We start from the raw sequence: 13577 nt of genomic DNA on the forward strand, positions 1-13577 counted from the left end.
AGCTGTGCAGGTTTTGGTACGAGCTCCCCCTCGCTTTGCCTCCCCTCCCACCCACCTCGGTCACGCTACAGCTACTCATCACACCGCAGCTGAACCCAGATCCTGAAAAGTGATGGATAAAAAAAGGCGGAACCCGGCGATGGATCCCTGGCACAGCCCGTCCTCCTGCTGTCCCCCACCGCTGTGTGGTGCAGAAGGGGCTCAGAATACCCCAAATCAGTCCCACAGCACAGGCAGGGTTTGCTTGGCCACACTGCCACTGCCCCTCAGACAGGGTGGGGGGACTGAAGCCCCTCTGCTGAGGTGGAGGGATGCCAACCCCTGAGCACCCCTGCCCTGTTTTGTGCAGGGATGCTGCCCTGGCCATGGCAACCCCATGCCTGGTCACGGAGTTCAGGAAGAAGCAAGAAGCACACAATGATTTTTTAGGGTGCCTGTGCAGAGAGGGCGCAATCAAAGGGGTTGATGATCCCGCTCTGCCAGCCAGGGAGGGGGCTGGCAGCACAGCAAGGGCATACATTCCATCCCAGCTAAGGGCTCCTGTGGGCTGGCATCAGCCACGAAAGCACCACGTGTGCCAACCTGCAGAAAGCACAGGGACACGCAGAGCCAGCACCGCTGCTGCCTCCCACCCTCCCCGCAGCAACCATGGGAACGGCATTTCCTCTCATGGATTCCCAACGTCACTGTGAGCTGCTACCCTCAAAGGAAAGAAAAAGAAAAGAAATCTAAAGAGCCCACTGCCTCCAGCCTGTGTCCAGGGCACACAGGTGATGCCACACGTTGCCACAGGTGATGCCATGCACGTTGCATGCACCTCTCAGTCTGGCGGCATTGCAGGAAGAACAAATGGAGACAGAAGATGCAGCTATGACAGCACACCTGCAGCCTCGGAAAAACACTCTCTTGACCCAAAACAGGCAAATCTGCTCCATGCTGGAAGTGTGAGCAGGATGCAGCAGGTACCTGGCTCCCGGTGCTGGAGGAACACTGGGGCATCCAACCTGCCCCTTCGCATTCCCCTCCCCAGGACCATCCACCTCCAGCTCAGATTCACTTCCTGGACCCTGGGGTGTGACCTAAGGCTACACCAGCTCTGGCACCACAGCAGTTCCAGCCCTTGCCTCTTGAAGCTGCTGTTTATCCCAGTCCATCCCCCTCCAACCCAAAAGGCTGGTTTTAACCCACAGTGGGGCACACGCTCAGTTGCAGGTGCCATGGCCAGGCAGCAGCACACACAGAGCCTGCGGCTTCTCCAGGCTCTATCACCACATCAGCGTCAGGACATGTGCCCAGAGGTGCTCTGTGGCACACTCCCAATTAAGGAGATCTCCCAGCCCTGTTAATGAGCCTTCTGTCAGGATAATTTAAAAGATGTAATCACGACACAGCCTCTCCTGCACACCCAAACCCTTCCGCTCACCAGCTTCCCTCTCCAGCACTGCCAACAGGCCGGATCTGGCTCCAGCTCAGCAGCTCATGGTATTCGTTTGGTGGCTACCACAGGACTCAAGAAGTCCACCCCAACTGGGAGCTTGGCTCCCACCATCAGTTCACAAACTGAAGGGTCATGGCTGGGGCAGGGGTACCCCTGGGAGATGGGTGAATGGTCCCTAGGGATGCTGTGAGGAACCTCCAACACAGATCACAACCACAGCAGCGCACATGGGTGAGCCACTGCAGCATCCAGGCAGGGCAAGTTTCCCTCTCAGGCAGAGGCAGGTAGGGTAAGCATGCAGCCCTCTGGAGCCAGCACTGCAGGCATTACAATTCCTCCAGGGCTCACAGTGCAGGCCCACCATCACAAACAAAGAGCCTCTCCCAAGCAGGAACACATTCCTGTCACTAATTTCCACTGGGAAGGAAGAGCAGGAGCTTTAAATTTGTCCTGAAAATGAAGCAGAGTATTATCACCTGTCCTACTCCTCGTTTGAATAAAATCCCAGGCAAGCTATTAAAGATGTGGCTGCACAAGCCACACAGGTCATGCAAAGAAGAATTCCTCAGTGCCTTTAGCCCTGACTGGGCTGTAATCACATCCCTCTCCTTGGCCCAAAGTATTCCCTACACCAAATGTTTACCACAGGAAGGAAGAGGAGAAAAATACATCCTGACACCACAGGGGAGCCACGTTACACCTTGGCTGGGTGAACAAAGCAGGAAAAGTCAGAAGCAAATCATTTTACCAATCAAACCCCAAACCCACGTGCTTTCCCCCAGACCAGCCCTGCGGTTTGTTCGCCTGGCCAAGGTGGGGGAAAGCCCACGGGGGGGCCTGGCTGTGCCTCACCACACTGGGGGTGCAGGCAGGGACTCCAAACCCTTCTGAGCACAGGGCAAGCTCCTTGAGCAACACTGGCTCCCACCACCCAGGAAGGTACTGGAGTCTCTTCCCGCATGGACGCTCTGGGAAATCCTCCTGTGCCGCAAGGCAGCAATTCCCCAGCTCTGGGAAGATGCCACAGGTGACTCACCTTGGCCACCTCGCACCCAATGCTGCTCATGGGTGGCTGGCACCAAGTGCTCAATGGCAGCAGCCAAACATCATTTCTCACGGCACAACCAGAGCAGAACCAAGTGCCAGCGGTCACAGCAACCCAGAGGGGGGTTACTTTTGCACAATACTCCTTTTCCTCCAAACATGAGCCTGCAAAGTCCAGGACTCTCCTGGCCAGCAGCACAGCTCTGAGCACTCATGTTTGCACCTGCACAAACAGGGAGCCGTCCCTGGAAAGACCAGATCTAACTTTGATCACTCCACTCCTCTGCACAAACGTGGTGGGAAGCTTTGGGCTTCGGGGACCAGAAGGGCAAAAAGGATGAAAATAACCTACAATGGGCTTTGGGTTCCTCCTCCTCAGCACCAGTGGGGCACAAGGAACTGGGTTACAAAGCAACCCAAGACAGGGCATGTCTTCCAATACAGCCGAGGGCTTTGCCCCTGCAGAGGCACACAAGGGCATTTTGAGTGCACGGCACTCTGTTACAGCCTACCTGCCCTCTGCCCACCTGAGTCAGGGCTCCCCCAGACCCACTCCCCACGGGGACCGAGTGTGCTGAGCCAGGGGCCGTGCAGAGCAGGAAGGGAGAGGCAGTGACGGTGGCAAAGTGGGCAACTGAAGGTATCGTATTGGCCAGTGAAACGTTTCCTTATCACCCGCCTAAGCCTTGTTTAGTGCAAAAGGGAATTAAGTAAACACTGGGCAAAAGTTTCACTTTCGTTTCCAGGCTGTTGCACAATCAGTGCCAGCTCCATTCACTGCTGCCCCACAGCCATGGGCACAGCTCTGGGTACAGCATTGCCAGGACACAGCCACGGCCGTTTCATAAAGGATTGGCTTCACCAAGATGCTGCTGAGATGTGGAACAGAACCTGTGTGCAAGAACATCCCCGAGCCCAGCACACCAACAGCATCACCAGCAACCACCCCACTACCCCACTTCACGTTTTAAGCTGCACAGCAACCCTGGAACTGGATTTGTCGCAGGAAAAACCCCACAGCTGCAGCAAAAACCCTGCTGGCATCACCGGCCACCACCGCCACCCTGGTGCAGTGCAGGCACACAGGGGTCATCCCGGGGGGGCAGCTCATTAAAATCACACCCTGCAGGCACAGACAGAAGGGCGACCACACTTCTCAGTCAGCCACATGCACCAGCTGGAAACCTCAGCTGGGAGCAGGGGAAAACCCCAGGTACTCACTGCAGCCAGGATGGGACATGCTGGTGGAAGGCAGAGCTGGTATGAGACCTGTGAGACAGTACCACAGCATCTGCCCTGAGAAGCCAGTGGGGCCAGAGAAACCCCAAGGCTGCTGCAGGATCAAGGTCCACACCAGCATCATTCCTTTCCTACATCCCTCTTCAGTCCTGCCCTTCCTCACTGCCAGCCACAGCTCTGAAGTGACCCAGACAAAAATCAGCCAAAGCAAAAGTGATCCAAAACACCACACCAGCCTAACTTTGCCTTTTGGGGCAGGGCACCTCCACCCTTCCCATGGGAGCTCAGGGCACGGTCCAGCCCCTCGGGGTCCAGCCCTTGTGCCCCTCGTGGGGAGAGGGTTCACAGAGCCAGCCCCATCCCAGTCCCACCACATAAATGAAATTGCAGCCTCTGCCATGGGAGCGCGGCAGCAGCCGGGGTGTGGACGGGTTCGGTGGCTTCAAATTAGTGCCTGGGAGTTGGAAGAAGCAAAACAAACCAGCAGAAACGTGGCAGGGCACTGGGCTGCACCCAGCGCCTGAAGGGGATGACAGCCCCACTGCCACGGGGACACGGGCAGGACAGGGAGACAGGGAGGAGGAGGGACAGGAGGAGAGTGCCCAGCTCAGCCCCCAGACTCAGCATGGGGGAGATGATGGCTGGCAGCCACCTGCACCCCCACTCCTCCATCTTTACATGTGCTGCCTGTCTTCCAAAGCAAGCTGCAGGCATCTCTGCATCACCATCTGGGCACCTGGGCTCCATATCCTCCTCCATGGAAGCAAAAGGTCTGGGACAAGCTGCTGGCTGGGACACAGCTCCCTGCCTACCCCTTTCACAAGCACAGGGGCACACAAAGGGACAAAATCCTTCAGCATGCCTGTTCCTGATGGTCACCACAGCTCCTTCACTAGAGAACGAGTTTCACGGCATCCAGGCTTCGAGTTCATTATTTATGTCACACTCGAAGTCTTTGCATCTGCAAAACTTTCTGAATAATTTATGGTGGTGGATCAGGGAGGAAGAGGGACACGTTTTGCTGAAAACCAGGTCACTCCGAATACCAGCCAAGCAGCGAAGGGAGACAATGGAAACGGGCACAGAAACTCACTGGGGAGAAAAAATCCAACAGCATTTATCTATATACACATACACACACACTCCAGAGATGCCCCCGGCATCTGAAGACATTTAGGAAGACCAGTCCTTCAGCAAATGAGGATCATTTTCAATCTTCTAAATTTATTTTTTCTCTAAGGGAAGGATAAAGAGCTGTGAAATCAGTCCCGTTTCCCTCCATACCTCATGAAGGGCAAAAGCAGGGCAGAGCAGCCCCTTCACCAAACCCTGGCAGAGACACTCTTACGTGCCATTATCCAGCCTCACCATCCCTGCATGCTGGTGTCAGCATGGGAGCCATGAGAGGCCGAGCGGGAAACAGGAGAACACTCCTGCTCAGCACTGTAAGGGCTCTTCCCCCCTCCTGCACCTTCTCCCATCACCATCGTCCCGGCCCGTCCAAGCTACCCCTCGCCGATACACAAGGAGTTATGTTCCCCTCACGCCCATCTTCAAACAAAGAGGATGTGAAATGTTCAGCAAAGGCAAGAGGAAGGAAAATGAGCAAGGATATTGCCAAGACCTCACGTAACTCTGGTTCCAGGACACTGTGCTGTGCCAAGGGCCCAGACACCCTCCCAGCCCCTCGCTCCAAGGGTAGTGTGCCTTGAGCTGGGGGTCTGCTGCTCTCTGGGCCTGCCTGCCTCCACTTCCACATGCCAGAACAGCTGAGGAGCAGCATGGAGACAATGACAGCTAGATAAGGCCACCATGCCCAGCAATGAATGAGGAGATGAACAATTTGGAGACACCAGAGAAAAATAAAAGCTGGCTAAGAGAAGCAAGCACCAGTCACGGCCAGGAATGGCCCCAGATATCACCTGTACTGACTGACAGGGGTGACATCCCCAGCCCTGAGCTGTCCCCAGATGGGGGGACATCATCTCCAGACATGAAAGCAACACCAAGCAACAGGCAGCAGAGCAGCTCCCTCCTCCTGCAGCATCTCCATCCCTGCCAGAATGGTCTGTAAGAGCTTAGGCAACGTGTCAGACCTTGGACCCACCACACACCAAGGGTAACACACATGGGGAGAGCTGGGACAGATCCTGTCCTGTGCCAGCTCTGCTGAAGCAGTCACAAGCATCACAGCTTGGAGCAGCCCCTCAGCCAGTGAAGTCACTCCTGCAGCAGGAGAAGGATGTACAGAGCAGCTGAGCATCCAGCCAGGAAGGGGACAACCCTTCCCAGCATCCCAGGCAGTGCCCTGCCCCACACATCCCCAGACCTTCCCCCTAAAATGCCCTGCAGACCGTGCCACACGTGCAGGGGATGTGGTCACAGCAGCGCCGGCGCCTGGGCACTGATTCACACTCCAGCAGAATCGGCGTTATTCCTGTCCCTGCAGCCGGGGCACCCACGGAGCAACCCCCCGGCCCCGCGCAGGAATTAAGGGCTAATCCAGGAACGTATTCAATAGCGGCTACAAAACAATTCAGCCATAAAAACATCCTTATCTCCAGAGGCCGGCGAGCGTTCTTCCTGCCCCAGTGCAGCAGCCTGGGGCGCGGGGCCGTGAGGCACGGCCATGGCCAGCGGGACAGGAGCCCACTAACAGCCACGAACCCACAGGGGCTCACAGCACACCCCAAAATACCTGCACACAGCGTGACTGAGCAAGGGCACAGCCAGCCCCCTCAGCCAGCACCTGCTAAACATGCCCAGTGACTAAACACAGAGCCGAGCACCCTCGGGACCCACCAGTTAACTCCTAAAATGTATTTTCAGTGAAGAACAATGCTGTAGGATAAATGCTGTAGGGATAAAATGAACAGTCCAGGCAAGGTCAGGCACTGGCTGCCTTGAGCAAATGCTCCACAGCAGAACACATCTCAGACCTCCAGAGCTGTAAAACTGTTGACAGCTGAAGGATTTGGGGTTTATTTTAACCCAAAATGCCAAGAATTGGTACAATAGGGGTCCACATAACCCAGATGTTACCAGCTGCTACTCCAGCGTAGAAGAACTACACACACAGAGCTTAGTGTGAGATCAGAAAGGAAGGGAGCAGAAGTCAGCTCTCCCAGGAATGGACAGAGTGGTGGGCTTGGCCAGAGCATCACCTGTCCCCCCATCCCAGGGTGAGAGCCCTGCCCCACAGCCCCACAATGACCCTACTGCATCCCCGAGGCCAGGCTGGGGCATGGCAGGTGATGCCACAGGAGTTCCATGGCACAGATCTGTGTCATGTGTCCCTCTGTTACCCCACAGCACCGACTGGGGCAGGCTGAGCCTGGCAAGGTAACCACGCACGCTGCCAGCCTGAAACCCCTGGCTGGGGAAGTGCCCTGTGATTTGGGCCCAACCTTAGCTGTGGGGACAGGAGTCAGCCCAGCCTGGGCATGAGGGAGAACAAGGATGCTGCCAGCCACAGGTGAGGGTCTCCCCAGCTCTGGAGCCACAGCCTGCATTGCTGCATCCCCCTCCCACCCAGACCCACCATAGTGGTTTGCAGCTTTGCCCCCCCACACCATCTACACTTCCCCACGAGGGATGGAGGGGTCAGCCCAGTCAGAGCCACAATGGGGCACCCCCCACCCTGAGCAACGAGGGTACTGACAACAACTGGGGGGGTGGGCACAGCACCAACCCATCACCCAGGCAAACCATCCCCAAAGGATGCAACTGCTGAGGGCCACGGACTGGGAGTTGGCAGACCAGGACTACACATTTCCCGTGACCATGCACATCCTGGTGGACCAGGACCAGTACCAAACATGTCCCAGTGGACCATGCTCATGCACATCCTCATGGACCAGGACCAGAACCACGCACATCCCGAAGGATCCATCCTGATGGACCACACGTATTCAGACAGACTAGGACCAGCACCCAGGACCACACATGTCCCCAACGACCACGGCCAGGCACATCCTGATGGATCATGCACGTCCCGCTGGACCTGGACCAGGCACATCCCAATGGCCCAGCCAGACCACAACATGCAGGGGGGACAGGGTGGACGCAGGTAGCCCCCGATGGAGCAGGAGCCCCCGGCCCGGCCCGGGCAGCGCGGGGAACAGCAGGCGGGCCGGGGGAGCAGCCAGGGGTCGCGGGATCCCGCCCCCGGCCCCGCACTTACTTTTGAGGGCGGCGACGAGCGACTTCCCGTCCTTGATGAGCTCCTTGATGAACTTGTTGGTCTTGTCCAGCTCGGCCTCGTGGGAGCGCAGCCGCTCCCGGAACTGCGGGCTGTCCAGGCAGCACTCGCTGAACTCCAGCGCCGGCAGCCCCATGCTGCCGGGCACTGCGGGGGGAAACCGGCAAGAAACGGTGAAAAGGGGAGAAAAACCAGAGGTTTCCTAAGGCGAGGCGCGCAGCCGGCCGTGCGGGGAGCCGGCGGGAGAGCGGTGCCGGGCCAGGCCGGGCCGAGCCGGGCGGAGCGGAGCGGGGCCGGGCGGAGCGGCGGGAGCGGAGCCGCGGCGGGGGCGGAGCTGCCGCCGCTCTGGGGCCGCCGCCCGGGCCGGGCCCGCGCCGCCACCGCGCCACGCCCCCCGCGCGCCGACAGCCAATGGGCGAGCCCCGCACCGCCCCTCCGCGCCCTCGCCGCCGATTGGCTGAGAGGGCGGGTCCGCGCTAGGCCCGCCCCCGCGGCTCCCGCACCTGGGCCGGACCCGCCCGCGGGCAGCGGCGGCACCGCCGTGGGGGCCGGAGGGCAGCCCGGCCCTGCCCCGCTCCCGCCCCGCTCCCCGCGCCACGGCTCGGCCCGCCCGGGGGGAAAGCCGCGCCCCGGCCTGCGGGAACGCCGCTCCGGCCCGCCCCGTGCCCGCCCGGGTGGTGGCTTCGCACGTTTCTCCTCCCATCGCACATCTGTGGCGGAGATTATTGCCCGGTTTAGTGTGTGTGAGCTGAGAGAATAAACCCTTAATCTCCTGGAAGGGCTGGTCGTGGAGGGGCGGCGGGAGAGCCAGCACCACCGAGAGGCTGCGGGACCCGACCCCATGGACGTGTGCCATGACGTCCCCAGAAGAGCACCGTCCCAGGGAGGATGGCTGTCCCCACTTGTCTCCATGGCTGTCGTCACACACTCACCCGGTCACTTCTCCCTGCCGCCCGTTTCCTTCAGGAACACGTCAGGAATTTGGCTCTGGCGCAGCAGCTGCCTCATCACCTCCTTGCCTCGGCTGGGAGCCTCCAGGAGCAAACTGCAGCCCAGCAAACTGCTCCTCGTCAGTCTTTCTGGCTGCCATAAGGTGGATGGTGGCAGCTACTCACTAGGAGAACGGGAGAGACCATCAGTGCCAGCTCCACGGAGCTGAGAAAATCAATTCCTAATATAAACAATGGCACCAAGTCAAGCCCAAGCCATGTCAAGCCACCCTGAGCCACCCCTCGGGCAGAGACATGCACAATGGAGCCATCGGTGACCTCTCACCCCAGACTGTGACAAACAGACACATTTGTGGATAATCCCCAGATGACTGGAATTCCCCTGTTCTCCACCCCAGCCGTCCAGGCTCACGAAGAGGGCGAGGGCGGCGGGTGAACACGAGCCCCAGCGCAGCGCTCGTTCCAGATCGAGCGCGGCATTCCTGTCAACTCAGCCATGAAACACGACGCGGGGCCTGTGCCAGCTTCAGGATTTTCTGCAAACTGGGGAGAAGGGATGGTCTTGCACAAAGCTTGGGCTGACAGGATGGGCCCCAGCCCACGCCTCATGTCAAAAAGTTAATCCACCTGTGTTTTCCAGCGGGTGGATCCGGGCGCAGGAACCTGACACCAGCTCAACCTTTTGTCTCTGCTTTTTTTATCCACTAAAGCACGATTCTCTCAATCTTCACACCACAGCCTAATTCAGGCTGAGTCACCGCCTTCAAATATGGTTTGCGAGCCACATTTTTTTGGATGAGGCCTCCTAATTATAAAAAAGGATGTAATACTAATTACATGCTTATCTTGTAAGCAGGATATAAAGTTTAATGAGCTGTCATTTATGCCATATGCACGCAGCCCCATAAAAGCACGAGATGTTATTATTTGGATTACATTCCTTAATTCTACACTGTACAAAGCCACAGGAGCATTATTTTGGTTTTATCCTTCTGCATCACCATTGTTTTCGTTCATATTAAAAAGTGTTCCAGTGCTTACTGCTAATAGAGAAGATCCTCTAACTAGATTTGTAGGACACTGCCTTAGAGGATCAGAATATTTGGGGCTGGAAATTAAATTTTTTTCAGTACTTTTCCAGAACCACAGAAAGTGACAATGCTCAGACTGTCCTTTTCTGATGAAGACAGAATCAAGGCCTTACAAAGCTCTGTCACACATGAAGCACCACACACACCACAGGACTGGAACTGAGGCCTCAGGCAGGCAGTGAGGACTCTTCTTCCCTTTTTCTGGCTTCATTCACCAGGAGACACTCATTGTGTTTGAGCTCCAAGTGTGGGAGCAGAGCAGGGCAGCAGGCACTGGTGAGAAACAGCCATGGACATCTTCCAGCTCTGTTTTCCTAGGACTGTGCTTCCAGGGAAAGAATATCATCGAATATCCTGAGTTGGAAGGGACCAACAGGGATCATCGAGTCCAACTCGTGGCCTTGCACGGGAATCCTTCTATATGCCTGAAGGAAAAAACAAACAACCAAAACCCCCAAATTCCACATACTCCTGCCTGTAACTAACAGCAGCTGCAATCCCTGCCATATTTGCTTGCTTTATTTTTTTAAGCAACTGGATTGTCTCACCCCAAGCGAGCCAGGTCAGCTGGACACTGTGAAGGGATCCAGTAGCTTTGCCGTTATCCCAGCAGAACCCTGCCCACGGATCCCTGGGGCACAGTGCTGGGCCCAGCAGCTCAGCGAGCACTCCTCCGAGCCTCTCCAAGGCTGTGCTCACACATCCTTCCCGCAAATGAAAGCTGCGGCCGCCGTAATCCCACACTCCCACCCCTGCACCCGTCCTTGACCACACATTAGCACATTCTCCCTCGCTCAGTCACCATCCCGCATCCCACAGCTCACTCGCTCAGGGAACAATGCCAGCAGAAAAACTAGTCCAGCTTTAAAAAAAAAACACCAGCAAAAAAAAAAAAAAAAATTCTAAGAGAGCAGTTTCTACCTACATGAGCTGATTCTGGGATCAAGTAACCCCAGGTGCAGGGGTGGGAGCTGCCACAGCCAAGCAGGAGGAAGGGGGAGATTGACAGTGGGCAGGGTCAGAGGAGACGTTAGGAAGAAATTCTTCCTTGTGAGGGTGATGAGGCCCTGGCACAGGTTGCCCAGAGCAACTGCAGCTGCCCCATCCCTGAAAGTGTTGAAGGCCAGGTTGGACAGGGCTTGGAGCAACCTGGTCTAGTGGAAGGTGTCCCTGCCCATAGCAGGGAGTTGAAACCAGAGGATCTTTAAGGTCCCTTCCAACCCAAATCACTCTATTATTCTTTGACTGCAATAGCATCAGATCAGTCCCAGCTGTTCTTCCCAGCACTCCCTTGCCACCAGCGTTATCTCAGGGTGGGTCACACAGTGAATTAAACAGGTTTGTTTGAAAATCAGCAACTTTTTTTAGAGTGAGTTTTCCACTGCAAACATTTCCCTCATCTGAACACAGCATCTCCCCACCTTCCCACTGCTGCCACATCCTTGTGCTGGCTGCAGTTATTACTGCAATTGCTAACACGAAACAAGAAGCCCCTTCTCATCCAGGAAAGCTTTCTGTCAGTTAAGTGACACTAGTCAGGTAAAGCCAGAGTGACAGCAGGAGCGGGAGGTGGGGAACCAGCCCCATCCCCACACAGCAGCTCTGAGCCCCTGTGTCAGTTCCCAGCATCTCACATCTGTCCTGGAGCGACAGAGCCCTGGGGGGAGGCCAGTGCTGAGCACCAGCATCCACACACAGGGACAGTAAGCCCTGCTGTGGGACCTTTTAAACCTGGTCATCCTACAACTGTCTTGCCTTGGGGATGACCCCCCTCCCAGCAGCATTCCCACTACTGTGAAAATCAGAACCAGTGTTACAGGGGGAAGGAGGGTTTGAAACAACCTACTAACCGGGTCTCACAACATCAGTGGCTTGGGCACTAATGCATTTCAGCAAGTCCTGGGAGACAACAACAGGCATCCTGACTGTCAGAATCCAGGAGCTAAAGGAGAGGTTTCTTGGAATTGCCCTCAGGCAGCAATGTTCAAGGTCTATTTATTATGTGACTGTACATCACACGTCTTCCTTGCTCCCAGGATTTTTTTACTGAGCTAGGCACAGATGAGGCATTGTATATGGCAAAAATAAAACAACCCTGTTCCAGATAACACATTAGACCATCGCAATGAATCGCCGTGAATTCCCTGTTGTAAACCAAAGGGCATGTATTGACCTGTTGTACTGACAGCCTTCCAAGAGACCTGATCCCTGGCCATGCACCTTTTGTTGGCTGTGAATACAACTCCAGGGTTGCATTCAATACAACACCAAGGGCTTCCCCTTCTCCCATGTCATCCTGGAAGTGTGCTCTGGGTGTTCTTATTTCATACTTTTCCATGTGACTGCAGAAAACAGCCTTAGTGACACCTCCAGTGTAACAGAGTGCTCCCTCCACTGAGCATTTATGAGCTATACATATAACTATCATGATTTTACATATATATATATTTTACAGTGGAACAGTACTTTTCCTTCCCGCGTTGCGCCTCTAGCAATCAAACATGGATTTCCACCTACTCAATTCTTCTTTCCCTTCTCCAGCTCACTTTTCTCCTTACAGATTCTCCTCCTGGCCTTCAGGCAGATTTGCAGGGGTGGGTGAGACAAGACAGAAGATGGGAACAGCAGTGACACAGCTCAGCCTCTGCAGCAGGACAGATCTCCCTGAAGTGAAAAGCAAACCAGGCTGGGGTCCCTGCTCCATCTACAAACTCTCCTCAGCTCCCAGCTCACACTTGTTAACCTCCAATAATTTTTTGCAATATTCATCAGTAGCCACTTGTGCTGCCAAGTCTTCCCAGACACCAGAGGTTTGGTAACTGGTTTTGGAAGCTGGTTTGCCTTTAAATGGGAATATTGATATGATATACTATTAGTCAGCCTACGATGTCCTACTTGCTGCAGTGATCTTCACATCTATCTCCTTCCAGGTCCCTAAATCAGTGTTCGTGCCTTGGGCAATGAGTTCCTCTTCCTTGCAGAGAGCACAGTGCTGTAACCATAGCTGCTATGAGCCTGTCATCTATTTTAGCTAATTGGCTTTGCCTCCTGCTCGTGCTCTGCAGCACTCGCACCCGTCCGGACATGCCCAGGACATGCCAGCTCCTTACAGCGCCGCCTTTGCCAAGCCACTCACCTGGCACTTGCCTCTGGGAGGCATCTGGGAATACCGAGGAGAGAGCAGGAATCTCAGGGACAAAGCCCACAGGCAGTGCATCCGAGGGGAGCTGTCTCCAGGAGATGCACCTTTCCCTTTCATCTTCTTGGCAGGTGTCAGAACAGATAGACCAAGACCCAGCTCCTGGTGCAGCAAGCACAGGGACACTCCTCAGGGTGAAGGGTTTTCTAGTGCTTGTGCTTTTAGCCAGTTTAGGAAGTTGTTTCCCTTGATTCCTTGTTAAAAATAAAAGCAAACCTTCTCAGTACTCTTCAGCCAGGACACTGAGCAGCCGTGTGTATCCCTGACCCCCTCAGCTTTGCTAACCAGGTCCATCCTTTCACACTGCAGAGGTGGCACTTTGCCACTTGATTTTTGGCACAATTCCCCAGAGTGCTTCTTGCCTCTCCCTTCCCCTGACAGGGTTTGGCGTTCCTGCTGACAGGACACCAAACCA

General features: G+C 55.7%; 1 protein-coding gene across 3 annotated transcripts in view; it reads right to left on the minus strand.

The window, feature by feature from the left end:
- ARHGAP26 (Rho GTPase activating protein 26) overlaps window positions 1-8214 on the minus strand; it is a 111908-nt gene extending 103694 nt beyond the window's left edge. The window contains exon 1 of one of the 3 annotated variants that reach the window (XM_050312254.1): window positions 7905-8214. In XM_050312254.1, the coding sequence (XP_050168211.1) occupies window positions 7905-8058 (154 nt within the window). In that variant the 5' untranslated portion in view covers window positions 8059-8214. The remainder of the gene's footprint in view (window positions 1-7904) is intronic. The other 2 variants (XM_050312255.1, XM_050312256.1) reach the window with 2 other exon arrangements.
- Window positions 8215-13577: the final 5363 nt, after the last annotated feature.

Source organism: Myiozetetes cayanensis, unplaced genomic scaffold (assembly GCF_022539395.1).
Source record: "Myiozetetes cayanensis isolate MyiCay16 unplaced genomic scaffold, myiCay2020 scf17, whole genome shotgun sequence".
NCBI classification, from domain to species: Eukaryota; Metazoa; Chordata; class Aves; order Passeriformes; family Tyrannidae; genus Myiozetetes; species Myiozetetes cayanensis.